Here is a 23,402-nt window from a genome sequence, read left to right on the forward strand (position 1 = left end):
CTACCACCAGAGAGGCCTCATGCCAAGTTTTTTTCATCTCTTACTAACTGCTCTCACTTCACACAAATTCAGTCCTATTAACAGACATTCTGAAGACCTATCTGAACCCTAAGCTCTGGGCTGTCCTGCTGGAAAGCTTCCTAATAAAAGCAAACCCAACCCAATGCTGGGGCAGAGGGTAAGAGAAGACTGGTAGATATTCAAGCAAAAACAAAAACAAAAAAATGAGTAAATGCACTACAGACATCAATTCTCACTTAATAGAGCCCCATCAATTTGAATATTGTTTAAGAATATTACAAAGGAAAGCTCAGTTTACTGTTTTTCTACAATGTGCTTGGAGCTGTTACTCGGCATAGCCTCCAAAGGCTTTTTAACTACTTAATTACACAAAAAAACAAAAATTTAGCCAAAGTTTGTCTCTACTCCATTCAATGTCATTCCTCATATGTAGGCTCCTCCCAAGAAAGCAAGCATTCTCTAATAGTCACACTTAAGTAACTCTCTTGAAATATTTTCATTTTAAAAGAAGAAAGCAAAGTAAAACAAAGAAGTTGGGTTAAGTGAAAGAAGCAGCTAGTCTGGGTTGGAAAATTTTACCCGAAATGCTAGAATTGACTCAAAACACAAGATCATTACAATTCAAGCGCCAATTTTAGCTACTAAGATTTCAGCAATTACGAAGACTTTAAATGTTAACTAGAACAATGACACCTAGAAAAAGATATTAAAATAAGAGAAGAATGGTAAGAATCAACTGTCCAAAAAGACAGAATTCAAAGCGTGAATCAAAGTATAAGCAAAGAGAGCCAACTAAGGTCCTGATGTTACCAGCGTGCATTTCCAGAGTTTTGGGTTGGAGAGGGAGCTAAGATAAGGACAGAATACAAAGTTTAAATCCCCTAAAAGTTTGAGGGTTATTTAATATCAAAACTCTTCTTGCACAAAAAAGTATCTACACTATAATTATAATGACGTGAAATTTATGTATGATCCAGAACTGTGGAAGATGTAAAGATGAAAACATGTTGGAATGGAAAATTCTAAGGCAACTTTTTCTTCCATTCGTACAGCATTGTTGGTACAACTAATGACAACTATTTTCAAGTCATCATACTGGACAAAGAATACATAAAATAAATAATCCACATAAGCAAGATGTCTTCCTAGAGTAATGGAGATACCTTCTGGAGGCAAACTACCAGAAGCATTTAATTTTATGATTTATGATGTAAATTTATGATTTACATCTTTTGCAAGCAGATATACCTTTTACGACAGTGGGAGGAGATTTATACGGTGCCAACTTATTTTTCACAATCTAAATCAAGTGTACATCAAAATATTCGAAAGTCAAAGCAGTCGCACGTCAGTAACTCCACCTCAGTACTGACCCTTGAAAGAACTCAGGTGGTTGGCTGTCTTGCTACAGTAGGCTCCTCTGAATTCTATATATTTCTTTTTTTTTCCCACACTCTATTTATTTACTTTTTTATTTTTTAAATTTGTATTGAAGTATAGTTGCTTTACAATGCTGCGTTAATTTTTACCATACAGCGAAGTGAATCAGCTATACGTATACATATATCCCCTTTTTTGGATTTCCTTCCCATTTAGGTCACCACAGATCTCCTGAATTCTAAATTTCAGTAGCTCCAAGGCTTTAATGTTTTGGGGTGTTTTTTTAAACATTTTTATTGGAGTATAATTGCTTTACAATGGTGTGTTAGTTTCTGCTGTGTAACAAAAGTGAATCAGCTATATGTATACATATATCCCCATATCCCCTCCCTCTTGCGTCTCCCTCCCACGCTCCCTATCCCACCCCTCTAGGTGGACACAAAGCACCGAGCTGATCTCCCTGTGCTATGCAGCTGCTTCCCACTAGCTATCTATTTTACCTTTGGTAGTGTATATATGTCCATGCCACTCTCACTTTGTCCCAGCTTACCCTTCCCCCTCCCCGGCTTTAATGTTTATGGCAATAAAGCTACTCAGTACTTCGGTTTCAGTAAGTAAAGCATCCATGGCAGCAATGCAAAAACTTAATCACTGCTCATGCTCAAACCCATGTTCCCCAAATTACTGCACCAGGTGATGAAAGCAGAGATAACAGACCTAATAACAGATGGCATTCAAGCTCCTAAAAAAAAAAGAGAGAACAATACTATACAAGAATAAGGAAACTGTAAGCCACATTTAGCTCAAATCCCCACATCCAATCATGAATGAAAATGTCAAGCTCCTCCTGCTACTCTTCAAATCATTATAAAATGTCACCGAGGAGTGGTGGGAGGCAGTATAAAGGCAACCTAAAGGGAGGAAGTCAGGGAAGGGGCAGCTGGCACTTATTTGTTGGCTTTAAATTCACAATCTTAGTCCTCAACCCCTTGTGACTGGCATTACCACTGCCCTTCTGGAGAAATGAGGACAGTGAAATAAGTGTAGAAATGTACGAAAAACAAAGAGGATGTACATTTTATATCACAACACAATACACTAATGCACATGCATAACCGAAACAAAAGTTCCAAAATGCTACAGATGAGTAAAAAATGAAGTAGGTTTGAAATATTATTTTATCAATATTTAGATACAACATAAAGACTCCCCAAACCCAACTCCCCCCCCTAAAAAAAAAAAACTATTCTGTCCTGAGTCATCACAATGACTTCTGCCCTAAAGGGACTTATGGTCTTGAGGAAAACAACTTGTAAACAAATAACTGGACTGAAATGTCAGACATGGTCTGATCAGTGTTTTTAAGGACAGTAGATCACCATGAGAGTGTGGTCAACTCTCCTAAAAAAAGATCAGGAAAGGCTTCAAGGAGAAATGACACTGTAGTGTGGGAGGCTGAGCAGGCCAGATACAAGTTACATACACGACTACACAGATTTCCCAGTACATCTGGACACAACACTGCTAACACGGCAAGCACAGATCTTTGCTACAAATCCTGTCTGTTCATCTTCTGCTTCTTAAACCAGCCTATCGCTAAAACCAGAATTCACTGAAAAGATTTATTATGACTTGGCATAAAGGAGCTCCACTGTGAAAAACCCCACCTTCAAAAATTAAATGCCTCTAAACATAGTTTATGAGGTAGAAATTATGTGGGTTTGAGATACACATTCTTAGTTCTAATCAAAAGACTGGCCAAACATTATTTTTAAAGCTTAATTCAAAACCTCAGTATTGAACACTGAAAAACAAACAAACCTTAATTCAAGAATTTACAATTAATGTTGGTTGTGAAATGTTAAAGACAAAATCCTTCTGATTACAGCTTCAATACTTATCTGGCCTAAATACAAAACTAGAATTTAGAACATAGGCCATATCCTTAAAAAACATGGAAGGGTTTTCTTGACTTAATCATTTGACAGTAAAAACAGTATAAACTGTGTTTTACCTTAAAACCTTCCAAAATTACCTATAAAAAACACACCCAAGAGAATTCTCTCTGCAGAATCTCTTTAGGTTTTTACTGGTTAGATTAGCTTTTTATTGGTTGCTTACAGTTAAGGAATACATTTACTCACTCATTTCCTAAATTAAGCACCCTTATAGCAAGGTAAGACTAAAATATTCTTTTCAGAATTTTTTTAAAAAAAATACAGCAAATCTTTATTAACTCCTTACAAAAAAAGTTTTTATGTTGGCACAAAATAAAATGGCAAGTAAAACTGAGAAGGAGGAAAGGGAAAAAGAAATCAAAGAGGAAACAAGAAACATGAAGGAACAAAACGTGTAAGTGAGGATATGAAAGGGAACTAGAAATGGCTGAGCCGTGACCTTAGTCAATAGGCAGGAGGGATGGAGATAACAATAAATGGGTCTCACTTTCTCACTTCCCTCCATTCAAGGTAAGCAGCTTAATAGAACCTAAAGAACTTGAGATTAGAGGAGTAGGTTTCAAATTATAGCACACTGCTGCCTCGCTGGATAATCAGTAATGCCAGGGTTCCTGTGGAGTACAAATGAATTAATGTATACGAAAGGGTAAGCTACAAAGAGCCAGACAGAAGGTAATTACAGTTGCTACTATAATTAATGCAACTGTAATCTTATCAAGACCTATAATGCTAATGACGTTTCTCAAAAGCAAGAAGGCAAGGAGATTTTTAAAACTTTCAATCACTGTAATATAAAGTCAGATCCCATTTATTTTTAAACCTCTGGAGAACTAGGAAATAGGTCACAAATAATTGCATTGATAATGATAATCAGATTTGCGAATGATTTTTTAAATATTTTAAATATATAAATCAAAGTAGATTCAAGGTCATCCCTCTCAAATCACTCACTGCGTTCCGATACAATTTCTTGAATATGAGGGAAGAGAAAGAAGGCATAAGTAGGGTACCAGGAACTGCACCTGACCCTGGGTGAGTCTAGGCATAGATGCCAGAGAGCCATGGCTATTTTCCCAGCCCAGGACACCTGAGTGACAGGATGCCTACCACTGCGACAGTGGCTCACATGGCAAATGAATCTAGGTGAAGGGCCACATGGCAGAGTCTCCAAGCCCTCCAGCTTCCCCAGGTCCAGGTAAGCCACCCTGCCATCTTCCCACTCTGGCTAAGGGTCCCTCTCCAAGTAAACACCCTTGAGAATCACTGCTGCAGGTCATGTTCACGCCTTGCATTAAAACCTCTCAAATTACTTTTCCCCACCCCCCACCCCACCCCCCACCCCCGCAACAATCCCAGTCACCAAGATGAAAACTGCCTGTCTCAAAGTCCCGAAAATAAATATGCCCCAGGGTAGAAATGAAAGTTGCTTTAGAGAAGCACAAAACTCTTAAGCAACACTGGGAAGTACACCACTTATCACCACCTAGGATGGCATTACCACGGAATAGAGTAAAGGCAAAGGAGTCAGGGAACTGTGCTTTAATCAAGACCCTCTTCACTGGAGAATACAAAGACATACAAAAGAAAAATGCATGGCATGTCTGCCACAAACGCCTTCAAATTCATTTTGTAAGTAAGAAGGTATGCGGAAAGAAAAAGTAAACTCTGGCATGTGGAGATTAGGACGCAAGAAAAAGCTAGCCACATTACAATAACTTTTGCTAGAGATCACTGTCCAAAATGTCAATGTCTCATTCTAATGACAGGCTCTGAAACTCAGTTTTATATTGCAGACTCCAACACTTCTAGAATGTCAGAGCTGAAGGGACCTTCCATGTCATACAATTTACAGCCCAGGAAACTGAGGACAATGAGGTTGCATGGGTTCTTAAACACGACGCTGTTAGCAGCAGAACCAAGTAATTCAACATAACCCTTCACATCCTCAATCCATGATTCAAGCCCATCACAGCACCAGACTTCAGGGCAGCTTAAAGAAATGGGGCACTGGAATTTTCAGAGTTACACTAAAGATTTAATGTGTTAGAAACCATCTTTCACAAAGACATTTCAGTTACTATTTCTTTATTACTCAATAAAATGTATGCCTTGTTATAAAACAGAAGTACTGATAAACTTCTCCTTAAAAATCCATCCATAGTCGATATCCTAACTGGAGATTCTGCAAATGAGTCACCCCACCTCCAAACTAATAAGTAAGTGAAATTAGTGTTTATTCTCTCAGTCTCAGAAGTAATTGCTACACATATGCTGTGTGTTTTGTAGAGTGTCATGGAATGAACTTTTAAAAGAAAAGATGTGCATCTCCAAACATTAGATACAAAACTTTAGTATCAACTGAGCATTCTTTCTCTATACCAAGTGCTAACAATATTAGGTTTTCTAAGGAAAGGTCAATGGTATCACCTAATAAAAGACACCCTACAACTAGCCTCATTAAATAAATTCTTCTAATTGGCAAAATTTTCAAGAAAAAGAGAAAATCAGATTGAAATTTCCTGTCTAGTTACATCTGAGCCATCAAATTACTCTATGTTGCCAGTTTTTTCACTTGTTTGTGTTATATGATTTTACTGGCAATAAAATATCAATATTTGTTTTTTAATAAAATTTTCAAAAATGTCATAAATTTTATGTATATTTTGCTACTGGAGTTTTAGATACTGCACCTCTAACATGACCTGGTTTCTGCTTTGTATTTCTATTTTTACAGAACCCAGCTATAAAGTACCAAAGAAGAATTACCAATACAGTACAATTTACTACTGTGTTAAAGAACAGTCAAACTGCAACAGAAAACACCACAATCAACCTACAATTTCACCCTCTATTTAAAAAACATAATAAAGCTTCTAGGATTATTTTCTCTAAGTTTATAGTCCCAACTATTCTCATTATATTTTACTAAACAAAAATAGTAGATTCTTTAAATGAAGACTAAAGCTTCTCCAGACATGCAATAAACCACATATATGCATGCAGAGTATAAAAGCAGTGTACCACATGCCAATTCTCTACAAAGGTAGTTACAATAAAGGAAGAACTTAAGTACATTAAAGTTTTTTTATTATATTAATTTTAATGTTTTCTATGAGAGCCTCAAAACAGGATTAATTGATCTACTTGTCATTGTTTACTAAATAAATCCTATTAGAATAAATAGAAATTAGAACTGTGGGACTCAGAGATTGTTATATCTGAGAATACCAAATACCTGCAATGAAAATTATTAATACACAAACATGATTAATGTTCAAACTTTATAAACTGTTTTAATATGAACAGTTCTCACAAAAGTCTAGACTATAGTAATGCATTTTTAGAGAATTCAACAATACTTGCAGTCTCACCTTCATGGAATCTGCCAAGGCAGAATCAAGTTTTGCAAAGAGTTAACATGTAAGCCCAATTTTCACAGCAGGCAAGTCCCTGTTAATATTTAAACAAGGAAGGACGGGGCTACTTTACCAGACAGATCAGTGGGACCACTAACACAAGGGCTGGGTCATGGGAAGCCTGAGAAGTTCAAACTTAAAGTAATTTCCTTTCCTTGTTTTGAACAATCAAATCCAGTGAACCATTATAACAGTGTTATGTGCAAACTCTAACAAGACCATCAACCTAACAAACTATTCAACACTATGCACCCTCCCCACTTCCACTCTGGAATGAAGAAGTCAAAGTTAATGAAATACCCAAGTCTTCATATCAATAAATTCCATTATTAATAAAAAGGTGGCTGGAAACCATAAGATAATGCATCTTTGAACAGAAAGGGAAATATAAGTGATGAACACACAAAAGCAGGGTAATTAACTTTAAGACAAACCAAAACATATAAAACAAGTCTGAAGCCAGCACAGCAGAATTCACCTGGAGGACACATTTATGCATTTATTTGAGTTTTAAAAGTTTTAATGGCAGAAAAAATATTTGACAAATTAAAGTTACTTAACTACTTTTATTTTAAAAAATAAAATAAACATGACTAGTTCCAATGTTTAAAGAAGACTCTTTCAAGAGCATCTATTGGCAATTTTGGAGCAGATAAATAATTCTGGGACTGCTTAGTGTTTCTGTGGCTAGAAACAGGACTGATAATTTAGCTAATAAAGCTATAAAGTTAGAGAAATACAGACAAGACATGGTGGTTTCTCTAATAAACAGTCCTTTCCAGCCATTATTCCAAACTAGCTATTATAAAATAAAGTGATGTGAAAAATCAACTTATAGTCTTATGGTAGAACTTTGCTGTTTGGGACCATGGGACCATAAAGAAATTTGCCCGGTCTTACTTCTAAAACTATTATGACTAGAAAAAATGCTACGTAAAAGAGATACTGTGAATAAAAAGAAGTCCATTCTAGAACATATAAGAAATACAGAGGATAAATAAGTAAAGTTAGAGGACTGGTTATTTGAGGGAAACAAAGGAGGAGAGAGAAGGGAAAGAAGACTGAAAGGGACATGAACTGACACATCTAAGAAGGTGGCAAAATGCAATGTTTACCAACCTGTAACCACATATTAACACAGAACATAAACTTAAAACAAACAGGCTCATGAGAAAAAAAAACAAATAACAGCAATAAATTTCTGGCTCCTTTAGTTATTCGAAGGCAGAAGTTATCACCTATCTAATTATACCAGTGAGAAGGGGAAGTGTTCCCAACATGTAAAGCCAATGCACAACTTTTTCCACTGTACTCAAACTATAGTAACTACATCAGAGATTACACATAATGAGATGATGCGTAAGAGTATCCTTTCAAAGCATATTTTGACATCACTAATCATTAGAGAAATGCAGATCAAAACTACAGTGAGGTATCACCTCACAACAGTCAGAATGGCCATCATCAAACAATCTACAAACAATAAATGCTGGAGAGAGTGTGGAGAAAAGGGAACCCTCTTGCACCGTTGGTGGGAATGTAAATTGATACAGCCACTATGGAGAACAGTATGGAGGTTCCTTAAAAAACTAAAAAAAGAACTACCAAACGACCCAGCAATCCCACTACTGGGCATATACTCTCAGAAAACCATACTTCAAAAAGAGTCATGTACCACAATGTTCACTGCAGCTCTATTTACAATAGCCTGGACATGGATGCAACCTAAGTGTCCATCGACAGATGAGTGGATAAAGAAGATGCGGCACATATATACAATGAAATATTACTCAGCCATAAAAAGAAATGAAATTGAGTTAGTTGTAGTGAGATGGATGGACCTAGAGTCTGTCATACAGAGTGAAGTAAGTCAGAAAGAGAAAAACAAATACCGTATGCTAACACATATATATGGAATCTAAAAAAAAAAAAAAATTGTTCTGAAGAACCTAGGAGCAGGACAGGAATAAAGACGCAGACGTAGAGAATGGACTTGAGGACGTGGGGAGGGGGAAGGGTAAGCTGTGACAAAGTGAGAGAGTGGCATGGACATATATACACTACCAAATGTAAAATAGATAGCTAGTGAGAAGCAGCCACATAGCACAGGGAGATCAGCTCTGTGCTTTATGACAATAAAAAGTAACAAACTATTAAATACTTCTAATTATCAAAATTTTCAAGAAAAAAGAGAAAATCAGATTTAAATTTCCTGTCTAGTTACATCTGAGCCATCAAATTACTCTATGTTGCCAGTTTATTCACTTGAGATAGGGAGGGTGGGAGGGAGACTCAAGAGAGAGAAGATATGGGGATATATGTACACATATAGCTGATTCACTTTGTTATAAAGCAGAAACTAATACACCATTGTAAAGCAATTATATTCCAATAAAGATGTTAAAAAAAAAAAAGAAAATTATTTTATTGAAAAGCAAATACTGAAATAGCAGATGTGCTTTTGTGGTGCAATACTATCCCAGATGTACCATGCTACATATCCAAGCTCAGTTCACTTACTCATTAAGTGTGGAAACATCTTCAAGTAAATCTCCATCGTAAGAGAAGTTACTAAGTCATTAACACTGATAAAACCACACTTGAGATAGTTCCACCTTACAGTCTCAATTTACAAAAAGTTTATATTCTAAATTAGTATCAAATGCAAAGTACAATTCTGACAGAGTGAAGATTAATAGCAATGTGTTAAATAAGAAAGAGCTGTTTGGTGAAGTACCCTGGGAATTTAGGTCAGCCTAATCCAAGTTCACATCAATTACTGAGAAGTTAGGGGAAATGGAAAATCAATAAAACTTTCAGATTGTACCATACTGGGAAAGCCGTGAATTACCAACACTGGAGGCATCTGAAATCAGACTAAATGAAATACCAGCAAACATATTAAAACAACTGAGGCCTCCTTTATTAGAGACTGACTAGAGAAGAAATATGACTTAACAGTAGAAACATTTTTCTATTTTCAATACGCAATATTTATTTGCAATCATTTGTCTTAAGTTATCTGGTTTGACTATCTTTTACAAAGAATTTTTTTAAGATTTCTTTTGTTTAGAGGACTTCATATACATATATCAGAACAAATACCCAGATTTATATTTCCTTCAAAGCTTTTATACCAAAAAATAGGGGGGGCTTTAGTGACCATGTAAAGCAAGACTAAGGTGAATATGAGTATTTTTTAAAGAAAGAAATGTAGGAGGAGCTTCAAGATGGCAGAGGAGTAAGACGTGGAGATCACCTTCCTCCCCACAAATACATCAGAAATACATCTACATGTGGAACAACTCCTACAGAACACCTACTGAACGCTGGCAGAAGACCTCAGACTTCCCAAAAGGCAAGAAACTCCCCATGTACCTCGTGCGCCACAGCTAGCTGGGAGGGAGTCCGGGAAAAGGTCTGGACCTGCCGAAGAGGCAAGAGACTTTTTCTTGCCTCTTTGTTTCCTGGTGTGCGAGGAGAGGGGATTAAGAGCGCCGCCTAAATGAGCTCCAGAGACGGGTGCGAGCCGCGGCAATCAGCGCGGACCCCAGAGACGGGCATGAGACCCTAAGGCTGCTGCTGCTGCCACCAAGAAGCCTGTGTGCGAGCACAGGTCACTCTCCACACCGCCCCTCCCGGGAGCCAGTGCAGCTCGCCACTGCCAGGCTCCCGTGATCCGGGGACAACTTCCCCGGGAGAATGCACGGCACGCCTCAGGATGGTGCAACGTCACACAGGCCTCTGCCGCCGCTGGCTTGCCCAGCATCCGTACCTCTCCCTCCCCCCGGCCTGAGAGAGAGAGAGCCCCCGAAGGAGCTGCTCCTTTAACCCTGTCCTGTCTGAGTGGGAACAGACGCCCTCAGGCGACCTACACGCAGAGGCGGGTCCAAATGCAAAGCTAAACCCTGGGAGCTGTGCGAACAAAGAAGAGAAAGGAAATTTCCCCCAGCAGCCTCAGGAGCAGCAGATTAAATCTCCACAATCAACTTGATGTACCTGCATCTGTGGAATACCTGAATAGACAACGAATCATCCCAAATTGAGGAGGTGGACTTCGGGAGCAATAATATATATATTTTTTTCCTCTTTTTCTCTTTCTGTGAGTGTGTATGTGTATGCTTCTGTGTGTGATTTTGTCTGTGTAGCTTTGCTTTTACCATTTGTCCTAGGGTTCTCTCTGTCCATTTTTCTTTTTTTTTGTTTTTTTAGTATAATTTCTAGCACTTGTTATAATTGGTGGATTTGTTTTTTGGTTTGGTGGCTCTCTTCTTTCTTTCTTTCCTTTTTTTTTTAACTACTTAAAAAAAATTTTTTTAATAATTATTTTTTATTTTAATAACTTTATTTTATTTTATTTTATCTTCTTCTTTCTTTCCTTCTTTTTTTCTCCCTTTTATTCTGAGCCATGAGGATGACAGGCTCTTGGTGCTCCAGCCAGGCATCAGGGCTGTGCCTCTGAGGTGGGAGAGCCAAGTTCAGGACACTGATCCACAAGATACCTCCCAGCTCCACGTAATATCAAACGGCGAAAATCTCCCAGAGATCTCCATCTCAACACCAAGACCCAGCTCCACTCAATGACCAGCAAGCTACACTGCTCGACACCCTATGCCAAACAACTAGCAAGACAGGAACACAACCTCACCCATTAGCAGAGAGGCTGCCTAAAATCATAATAAGGCCACAGACACCCCAAAACACACCACCAGATGTGGACCTGCCAGCCAGAAAGACAAAATCCAGCCTTATCCACCAGAACACAGGCACTAGTCCCCTCCACCAGGAAGCCTACACAACTCACTGAACCAACCTTAGCCACTGCGGACAGACACCAAAAACAACGGGAACTATGAACCTGCAGCCTGCGAAAAGGAGACCCCAAACACAGTAAGTTAAGCAAAATGAGAAGAAAGAGAAACACACAGCAGATAAAGGAGCAAGGTAAAAACCCACCAGACCTAACAAATGACGAGGAAATAGGCAGTCTACCTGAAAAAGAATTCAGAATAATGATAGTAAAGATGATCCAAAATCTTGGAAATAGAATGGAGAAAATACAAGAAACGTTTAACAAGGACCTAGAAGAACTAAAGAGCAAGCAAACAGTGATAAACAACACAATAAATGAAATTAAAATTCTCTAGAAGAGATCAATACCAGAATAACTGAGGCAGAAGAATAGATAAGTGACCGGGAAGATAAAATAGTGGAAATAACTACTGCAGAGCAGAATAAAGAAAAAAAGAATGAAAAGAATTGAGGACAGTCTCAGAGACCTCTGGGACAACATTAAACACACCAACATTTGAATTATAGGGGTCCTAGAAGAAGAGAAAAAGGGACTGAGAAAATATGTGAAGAGATTATAGTTGAAAACTTCCCTAATATGGGAAAGGAAATAATTAATCAAGTCCTGGAAGCACAGAGAGTCCCATACAGGATAAATCCAAGGAGAAACACGACAAGACACATATTAATCAAACTATCAAAAATTAAATACAAAGAACAAATATTAAAAGCAGAAAGGGAATAACAAAAATAACACACAAGGGAATCCCCATAAGGTTACAGCTGATCTTTCAGCAGAAACTCTGCAAGCCAGAAGGGAGTGGCAGGTCATATTTAAAATGAGGAAGGAGAAAAACCTACAACCAAGATTACTCTATCCAACAAGGATCTCATTCAGATTCAATAGAGAAATTAAAACCTTTACAGACAAGCAAAAGCTAAGAGAATTCAGCACCACCAAACCAGCTCTACAACAAATGCTAAAGGAACTTGTCTAGGCAAGAAACACAGAAGAAGGAAAAGACCTACAGTAACAAACCCAAAACAATTAAGAAAACGGTAATAGGAACATACATATCGATAATTACCTTAAATGTAAATGGATTAAATGCTCCAACCAAAAGATATACACTGGCTGAATGGATACAAAAACAAGACCCATATATATGCTGTCTACAAGAGACCCACTTCAGACCTAGGGACACATACAGACTGAAAGTGAGGGGGTGGAAAAAGATATTCCATGCAAATGGAAATCAAAAGAAAGCTGGAGTAGCAACTGTCATATCAGACAAAATAGACTTTAAAGCAAAGATTGTTACAAGAGACAAAGAAGGACACTACATAATGATCAAGGGATCAATCCAAGAAGAAGATATAACAATTGTAAATATTTATGCACCCAACACAGGAGTACCTCAATACATAAGGCAAATACTAACAGCCATAAAAGGGGAAATCGACAGTAACACAATCATAGTAGGGGACTTTAACACCCCACTTTCACCAATGGACAGATCATCCAAAATGAAAATCAATAAGGAAACACAAGCCTTTAATGATACATTAAACAAGATGGACTTAATTGATATTTATAGGACATTCCATCCAAAAACAACAGATTACACTTTCTTCTCAAGTGCTCATGGAACATTCTCCAGGATACATCATATCTTGGGTCACAAATCAAGCCTTGGTAAATTTAAGAAAATTGAAATCATATCAAGTATCTTTTCTAACCACAACGCTATGAGACTAGATATCAATCATGGGAAAATATCTGTAAAAAATACAAACACATGGAGGCTAAACAATACAGTACTTAATAACCAAGAGATCACTGAAGAAATCAAAGAGGAAATCAAAAACTACCTAGAAACAAACGACAATGAAAACACAATGACCCAAAACCTATGGGATGCAGCAAAAGCAGTTCTAAGAGGGAAGCTTATAGCAATACAATCCTACCTTAAGAAACAAGAAACAGCTCAAATAAACAACCTAACCTTTCACCTAAAGCAATTAGACAAAGAAGAACAAAAAAACCCCAAAGTTACCAGAAGGAAAGAAATCATACAGACCAGATCAGAAATAAATGAAAAAGAAATGAAGGAAACAATAGCAAAGATCAATAAAACTAAAAGCTGGTTCTTTGAGAAGATAAACAAAATTGATAAACCATTAGCCAGATTCATCAAGAAAAAAAGGGAGAAGACTCAAATCAATAGAATTAGAAATGAAAAAGGAGAAGTAACAACGGACACTGCAGAAATACAAACGATCATGAGAGATTACTACAAGCAACTCTATGCCAATAAAATGGACAACCTGGAAGAAATGGACAAATTCTTAGAAATGCACGACCTTCCAAGACTGAACCAGGAAGAAGTAGAAAATATGAACAGACCAATCACAAGCACTGAAATTGAGACTGTGATTAAAAATCTTCCAACAAACAAAAGCCCAGGGTCAGATGGCTTCACAGGCGAATTCTATCAAACATTTAGAGAAGAGCTAACATCTATCCTTCTCAAACTCTTCCAAAATATAGCAGACGAAGGAACACTCCCAAACTCATTCTACGAGGCCACCATCACCCTGATACCAAAACCAGACAAAGATGTCACAAAGATAGAAAACTACAGGCCAATATCACTGATGAACATTGATGCAAAATTCCTCAACAAAATACTAGCAAACAGAATCCAACAGCACATTAAAAAGATCATACACCAGGATCAAGTGGGGTTTATCCCAGGAATGCAAGGATTCTTCAATATATGCAACTCAATCAGTGTGATACACCATATTAACAAATTGAAGGAGAAAAACCATATGATCATCTCAATAGATGCAGACAAAGCTTTTGACAAAATTATACACCCATTTATGATAAAAACCCTCCAGAAAGTAGGCATAGAGGGGACTTACTTCAACATAATAAAGGCCATATATGACAAACCCACAGCCAATGTCGTCCTCAATGGTGAAAAACTGAAACCATTTCCACTAAGATCAGGAACAAGACAAGGTTGCCCACTCTCACCACTATTATTCAACACTGTTTTGGAAGTTTTAGCCACAGCAATAAGAGAAGAAAAAGAAATAAAAGGAATCCAAATCGGAAAAGAAGAAGTAAAGCTGTCACTGTTTGCAGATGACATGATACTATACATAAAGAATCCTAAAGATGCTACCAGAAAACTACTAGAGCTAATCAATGAATTTGGTAAAGTAGCAGGATACAAAATTAATGCACACAAATCTCTTGCATTCCTATACACTAATGATGAAAAATCTGAAAGTGAAATTAAGAAAACACTCCCATTTACCATTGCAACAAAAAGAATAATATATCTAGGAATAAACCTACCTAAGGAGACAAAAGACCTGTATGCAGAAAATTATAAGACACTGATGAAAGAAATTAAAGATGATACCAACAGATGGAGAAATATACCATGTTCTTGGATTGGAAAAATCAACATTGTGAAAATGACTATACCACCCGAAGCAATCTATAGATTCAATGCAATCCCTATCAAACTACCACAGCATTTTTCACAGAACGAGAACAAATAATTTCACAATTGGTATGAAAACACAAAAGACCCCGAGTAGCCAAAGCAATCTTGAAAAAGCAAAACAGAGCTGGAGGAATCAGGCTCCCTGACTTCAGATTATACTACAAAGCAACAGTAATCAAGACAATATGGTACTGGCATAAAAACAGAAATATAGATCAATGGAACAGGATAGAAAGCCCAGAGACAAACCCACGTACATATGGTCACCTTATTTTTGATAAAGGAGGCAAGAATATACAGTGGAGAAGAGACAGCCTCTTCAATAAGTGGTGCTGGGAAAACTGGACAGCTACATGTAAAAGAATGAAATTAGAACACTCTCTAACACCATACACAAAAATAAACTCAAAATGGATTAAAGACCTAAATGTAAGTAAGGCCAGACACTATCTTACAGGACAACATAGGCAGAACACTCTATGACATAGATCACAGCAAGATCCTTTTGACCCACCTCCTAGAGAAATGGAAATAAAAACAAAAATGTACAAATGGGACCTAATGAAACTTAAAAGCTTTTGCACAGCAAAGGAAACCATAAATAAGACGAAAAGACAACCCTCAGAATGGGAGAAAATATTTGCAAATGAAGCAACTGACAAAGGATTATTCTCCAAAATTTACAAGCTGCTCATGCAGGTCAATATCAAAAAAAAAACAAACAACCGAATCCAAAAATGGGCAGAAGATGTAAATAGACATTTCTCCAAAGAAGATATACAGATTGCCAACAAACACATGAACAAATGCTCAACATCATTAATCATTAGAGAAATGCAAATCAAAACTACAATGAGATATCATCTCACACTGGTCAGAATGGCCATCATCAAAAAATCTACAGACAATAAATGCTGGAGAGGGTGTGGAGAAAAGGGAACCCTCTTGCAATGTTGGTGGGAATGTAAATTGATACAGCCACTATGGAGAACAGTATGGAGGTTCCTTAAAAAACTAAAAAAAGAACTACCAAACGACCCAGCAATCCCACTACTGGGCATATACTCTCAGAAAACCATACTTCAAAAAGAGTCATGTACCACAATGTTCACTGCAGCTCTATTTACAATAGCCTGGACATGGATGCAACCTAAGTGTCCATCGACAGATGAGTGGATAAAGAAGATGCAGCACATATATACAATGGAATATTACTCAGCCATAAAAAGAAATGAAATTGAGCTATTTGTAGTGAGGTGGATGGACCTAGAGTCTGTCATACAGAGTGAAGTAAGTCAGAAAGAGAAAAACAAATACTGTATGCTAACACATATACATAGAATCTAAAAAACAAACAATAAAAATGGTCATGAAGAACCTAGGGGCAAGAGGGGAATAAAGACGCAGAACTACTAGAGAATGGACTTGAGGATACGGGAGGGGGAAGGGTAAGCTGGGACGAAGTGAGAGAGTGGCATGGACATATATACACTACCAAATGTGAAATAGATAGCTAGTGGGAAGCAGCTGCATAGTACAGGGAAATCAGCTCGGTGTTTTGTGACCACCTACAGGGGTGGGATAGGGAGGGTGGGAGGGAGGGAAACACAACAGGGAAGAGATATGGGGATATATGTATATGTATAACCGATTCCCTTTGTTATAAAGCAGAAACTTACACACCACTGTAAAGCAATTATACTCCAATAAAGATGTTAAAAAAAAAAAGAAAGAAATGTAAATCCTTTAAATATTGTACTTCTTCCCTTAGCTTTAGTTACATATCTTGTTCAACTATCAAGATGATACAAAAGAAAATCCCAAAGTCGTTATAATAGGGTGTCTCCTAAAGCAAATGCTATAAATGGATGGAATTTTCAGGCCACTAGTGTTAAACAGTGAGAACTCATTCAGCATATCTTAAATTCTCCAGTTCGTTCCAACCAAGACAGATACAAAGGGAATATGCTTTGTTTGGTTTTCTTGTAATTACAATAGATTTAAATGTTTTTATCACCAATGTACCTTATTAATACCTTTTTTTAAAATACTATTTTGTATACCACAAGAAGAATGCAAACAGGCTGTGGCAGAGGCTGTGTGTCCAAACCCCCTTCAAGGAAGACATATGAAGACAGCCCCACAGGAATCAAATGTGGAAACAAGACAGTTACAGCAGAATCCTCTAGTCAGGCTGTATTCCATCTGGCCCTCCTGGGCAGAGCCTTCTTCTCCATGGAGCATTTATCAATCAGGGTCCCAGCAAAGCAGATGGCACACTGCATAACTGAAGAGATTTTAATAAAGGGACTATTTACTAAAGTTTGGCAAGGTTAGGAAAACCAACAAGAGACAATGCAATCCTCTCAGGCTAGCAACAATGGGGTGTGTTTTCACCCCTGGGTCTGAAAAAGCAAAGGAAAGGAAGAGTTACAGGAACCCGGAGAAACAGATGAATAGAGAGGGCCACCTGACAGGAGCTGTGACCTTCAGGTTAGGATGGGCAGGGAAGAAGGGAGTGAGAGAGGGGAACAAATCCTTCCAGTTCACACTCTAGTCACACCCCCAACCTCTAACTGCAGAAATCCAACTAGATGCCAGGTAGCAAGGATCCTACCAATGCAGTCCACACAGGTCTGCCTCCATGGACACACATCAAGGTGGGGAAGGGTGGGGAATGGATCTGGAGGGAAACAGAACTTATCCACTTCTGTGTAAGATCCTAAGATGTATGTGAAGCAAATTGCAAATAATATACAAGACATATCAAACAGTATAGCTGACTGGAGCAAAAGGTGTATGTACAGAATTAATGGAAGAAAAAGTGGAAATGGTAGAATGAGGCAGAAGTCACAAGTTAATTTGGTAGGTAACAGGCAACCACTGAAGGTACACATACAGGAGAGTGAGATATTCCCAGAAAATGACAGCTGTATATACAGTCTGATTGAAAGGAGCATGACTGTAATCGAAGGTCAGTTAGATTATTCCTGCACCCTAAGTATTAAGGGGAGAGTAAGAAATAAACATTAACATGAATTTTCCCCTAGTGCATCCCAGGTCTCTCAAAAGTCTTCTCCATTTAATCCTCTCCATTTTAAACTGAGTCTCAGAAAAGTAACTTACTGAAAAACAACCAACAAGTAGTTAACTGTTACAAGGACCACATTATTTCACTAACTTGTGCTGTCTTGTAAGTCTTGGCAGTAGAAATAGAAAGTGAAGAACGGAAGTTTCAGTGACAGGCCCAGATCTCCATTAACAAGAAGATCTCAGATGAGTCCCTTAACCCCTTCCTGGATCAGCTTCCTCATCTGCAAACTAAGGGCATCTAACAAAATTATTTCTCCCATCTCTGAAATTCTCCTGTTGTATTACTAAGACTTAATTCATCAATCTTCTCACCCTCAAACCAACCTGCCAGTGAACACCCACAGCAACTTCATCTTCAACTCATCTCTTGCTGTAGACTATCACAATTAAACCCAACTACAGTCTCTCCAATAAATCCACTGAAGCAAAACTCTTCAGTGCGATGCTATCCCTAATTAACCCAACCTGGAGGTGATAGGCATTCTGTGATATTGTGATATAAGAAATAACATATTTGGTCACCATCCCCAGTTCTTGATACAGATCTCCTAAAACTCTTATGATTTCCTGAGTGATAGGGTGAGAGGAGCATCTTTTGTTATTCATAATAAGCCCCTTTCAAGCAAATCTGAATTTGTATTAATGAGTTAACTCTTGGAGGAAACAGGCTGGTTGGTGTCACCCCTGATGACATATGATGTGGAGCATCTTTTCATATGCTTATTTTCCATCTGTGTATCTTCTTTGGTGAGGTTTCTGAGAAGGTCATTGGCCCATTTTTTAATCAGGTTGCTTATTTTCCTGTTGTTGGGTTTTGAGAGTTATTTGTGTATTTTAGATTACAGTTCTTCATCAGGTATGTCTTTTGCAAATATTTTCTTCCAGCCTGTGACTTGTCTTCCCATTCTCTTGATACTGTCTTTTGCATAGCAGAAGTTTTTCATTTTAATGAGGTCCAGCTCATCAATTATTTCTTTCACAGATCATGCCTTCATGTTACATCGAAAAAGTAATTGCCATACCTATGGTCACCTAGATTTTCTCCTGTATGATCTTTACTGTCATTCAGTTTTTTAAAAATATTTAGTGGCTAGCATATGCCTGGTACTCAAGCAACAATACCCTCAAGCATCCTGAAGCACTGCTTTAAGAAGCTCAACTGAACCGTTAAGGCAGTGATTCTCAACTAGGAGAGAGCACAGCAATCATGGTATAGTATGAACGTAGTGTCAAATTTAAGAGCACAGGCATCGGAATCAGACTGCCTAGATTCAGATTCCAACTATGCCTCTTACTACCTGTGTGCCCCTATGTCGCAACTTCCTCTTCCAAAAAATGAGGAAAACAGGGGTACCCACTGTACTTCGCAGTATTGCTGTAAAATTCAATGCCTTACTCCATGCTTAGCATAGTGCCTGTCACACTGTAAGTGCACAATAAATGTTAGTAATGATACTTCTAGACCTTACAAGATGGGGTTGAGGTATAATTTGAAAAAAAATTCAAAGTTATCACTGCTACAAATTTTTAATCGTGATATTTCATTTTATTTCAGGATTTCAAGGAAGACTAAGGTATAGTCTAAAATTCTCATATTCTGTGGTCACCTAATAAATTAAAGACTCAAAATTAATGAATAACAGCATGTGGAAGGTAGTAAATACAAGCCAGAAGGAAAAGTATGTGGTTAAAAATCTCAATTTGATGGAAGTAGACTGTTTTTTTTAAAACACAAATTCCCATTTATTAAAAAAAATGGTTAAAATTTTAAGTGAGAACCTCAATTCACTTAAAGTAGACTATATTTACAAATTAATCCACAGAATTAAGAATGGTTTACTCCTCAGTGGTTTCAAAGAACACTGGCTAATTAAACAATCAAAGCATAATTCTATTTTCTGTAACTACAAAAATTATACATAGAAGAGGAATCAAAATTGAATACTACTTTTAAAGTACTTTCAGAAGGGATAACTACAACTAATTACGTGATATAAAAACAAGCAAATAATGTCAATTATATCTCAATAAAACTGAAAATAAAGCTGTTTCCTTATTTTAAAATTAAATTCTGTCTTCCTGATCTGAGGTTCAAATTAAATCTATTTTACACTAAAATAAAAATAAGATTTTTTAAAAAGACTATACCTGACATTTATAAGCCAACCAAATATATGCCTCCTCTATTGGATTGGTCAATGCACAAAGCAGTCAAGGACAAAATTTAATGATATTTGTCCAACAAATAACTTTCATAAAAATGCTTAACAATGTTAACTAAGTAGTATTTTATAATACAGTTCAAATAATATATACATGTGCTTATCTGACTTTCAACAATTACCTTTAATTGTTTCCTCCACAACTTCTACCACACGATCTATCTGTTGAACCTAAAAAGAAAACAAACTGTTAGACAAGCAATTTACATGCAGAAGAAACAGCAATTTTTGTTTATTCTTCTGCTTGAGTCAACATAACACATTTCGAAGCACACAAATGCAAGTTTTCTTTAATTAATGCATTTGGAGATATTATAAGAAATACTCCGTATTGTTTTGTGTTACAATGAAGTATGAAATTATCACTCTCCTGTCCTCCAATTATTGAGGAAATAATATTACATTTAAATAAACTGCCTGGAGTTCTATTAGGATAGCCTATCAACATAAACTCAACACATCCTGAGATATAAATTGCAGTTTAATTAAAACATGTATCTTCACACAGAGCTTCAAGGAAAATAGCATAATATGACAACCTACACAAAAGGACATATGCTGGTATTAAGAAGATCTACTCCAAATTTTATGCTTTATTATTTTAACACTGAAACCCTTTTTAATGAATTTCTACCATGTGCTGGGTACCCCGCTCAGGTCCGTGGAATACAAAATCAAATAACAGCTCCTGCCCTAGACACAAGTGACTAAGGAAGATTTCCCAGGGTACCATGGGAACACAAAGGGAAGATAATAAAACACATCTGAGTAATCCAGCAATGCTTCTCAGGGAACCAGAGGTGACTCTTGAGGGATAAACAGGATTCAGATAGGAGAAGCCCACTAAGGGGATTCAGTTAGAGTGGCTACAGTTTGGAAGGAAAATGAAAAAAGCAAAGATTGTAGCCCAAGAAGCTAGAGGAAGGAGAGCAAGACAGGTAAGAAAAGGTCATAAGTTGATATTTCTTCTACATTTAAAATCCTCAGAATCATTATTGTTTTATCACAAAATATAAATATAAAAAGGAAATAAAGTAACTCATAACACCCTCCATTTCCACTCCTCAGACGAAATCACTCATAACGGTTTGATGAGTAGATACCAAGTGTTAAACATTTACACATAATTCTGTTCTGTAGCGTTTTCTTCCGTAACAAATTATGAGACAGATAGACAGATGACAGATAAAATAACAGACCTCCGCTTGATTTTTTTTTCTATACATCATCAATACATCTAGGTCTACTTCATTCATTTTACTAGCTGCCTACTCTCTCACATATGGATATAACATAATGCATTCATACAGTTCAGTAGTGATGAATTCCCCTACTGATGAGCATTTTTGTTACTCCTAATCGTTCATTATTATACAATGATGTTGCAATGAACTCAACTGAGACAAGAAGAACCTTTTAAAAAACACTTTATTTAAAATGCAATGTCACATCTCTTTAAAATATTCTTTTGGCCTCAGTGCCTTACAGGAAATAAGGGAAGACTTGAGAGAACACACTTGAATCCAGCTCTGCCTGTGACCACTCGGCCCAGCATGATGGTAGTAGTAACAATAATTATTGAGAAATTGTCAAAGGCAAAGTAAATCTCAGAGAAAGTTAGATCTTTAGTCCTAAACAAACCTACCTAACTGGAGATGGATGTGTCCACCTAGAACCACTGGAACCATTAAGTTCTGGTTTTATTAAGAGAATCCACATGGCTTCCTTATAGAATGTGATCAAACCCAGGATAATAGAGAGTTCAAAGAGGAAGAAGTAGCCAACAGTGTCAAATGCTTCAGAGATAACAAGTAACATGAAGACTAAAATGGGTATACCTGATTTAACAATAAGGGGGTCAATGAACCCAGTTCAGTAGTAATGAATCATAAATAAGAAAATGGTGACAGCTCATACAGACAACTCTTACAAAAAGCTGGGTAGAAAAAAGAGAAAGAGGACTCCTGATAGCTAAAAAAAAAAAAATTGAATATACATGTGTTAGTATATTTAATTCTTTCTTTCCTTTCTTTTTTAAAGTTTACATGCTGAGGAGAGAAAGGCCATAGATAAAAAAGAATTGAAGATAGAAGAAATAATTGATGGAGCTAGGTCCTTCAGGAAGTAGAGAGGGTAAGATCCAAAACACAGGTAGTAGAGACACAAGCCAGAATGGGAGAGGGGCCAAGTCATCTTCTGAAACAAGGGGTTAGGAGGGAAGCCTGAAAACAGATGCTATTACTCTTGTAGAAGTCAAAGAGGATATAAAACAAGATTCCCATCTGTTGGCCTCAATTTTCTCAGTGAAATAAGAAGCAAGTTCATCTGCCATGAGTGAGAAAGCATACTGTTAAATAAGAACAGAGTGGATGCTTAAAATACCTGTTAAAAGTTTAATACCTGGTTAAAAAAAAAAAAAAAAGAGAGAGAGAAGACTAGAAACACATAAAAATTGCTACGGTATTGAGATACCAGTTGAAATTAGATACCATGAACTTTTAACAATGACTCCATGTATAGCTGTCATTTTCCTCAGGGCCCAGCAGATCTTATGTAGGAACCAAACAGTTAAATGGATTGACCCAAGGTTTGTTCATTCCATCATTCATTCATTCACTCATCATTTGTTAAACATGTAACAAGTGCCAGGAAGGTTCAAAAGGCTGGGGAAATAGCACAGAGATTTACAGGACAGATGTGAAGGACACGGAAAAAAGGAAACTATCTCTGCTGGATAACATGAAACTTTAAGTATAGTTTAGATAGAGAAAGAAGCAGAGCCAGAAAGGAGAAATAAAGCGGCTGGGGGTTGAAGGAAGGAAGGAAGGAAGAAAGGAAAGGGAGGGTGGGAAAGAGGAGCGAGGATGGAGAGAGATAAAGGAGAAAAGAGAATAGGAGGTTATAACAGAGTACAGATACAGGCATTTAGTATTTTTGAAGAACAGCAAGGTCCAAGATCTAGTCATGAGAACAATTTGCTGAAAGAGTTTGATA

The 23,402-nt window shown here is 37.2% G+C and overlaps 1 protein-coding gene across 4 annotated transcripts in view; it reads right to left on the reverse strand.

Annotated features, from left to right (window-relative positions):
• The window catches only part of CDKAL1 (CDKAL1 threonylcarbamoyladenosine tRNA methylthiotransferase), a 654,356-nt gene that overhangs the window by 440,312 nt on the left and 190,642 nt on the right, over positions 1-23,402 (reverse strand). For all 4 annotated transcript variants that reach the window (XM_082346348.1, XM_082346350.1, XM_082346349.1 and 1 more), the window contains one exon: positions 20,531-20,579. In XM_082346348.1, coding sequence (XP_082202474.1) covers positions 20,531-20,579 — 49 coding nt within the window. The remainder of the gene's footprint in view (positions 1-20,530; positions 20,580-23,402) is intronic.

Source organism: Balaenoptera borealis (genome assembly GCF_965194805.1).
Source record: "Balaenoptera borealis genome assembly, chromosome: 12".
In the NCBI taxonomy this organism is placed as follows: domain Eukaryota; kingdom Metazoa; phylum Chordata; class Mammalia; order Artiodactyla; family Balaenopteridae; genus Balaenoptera; species Balaenoptera borealis.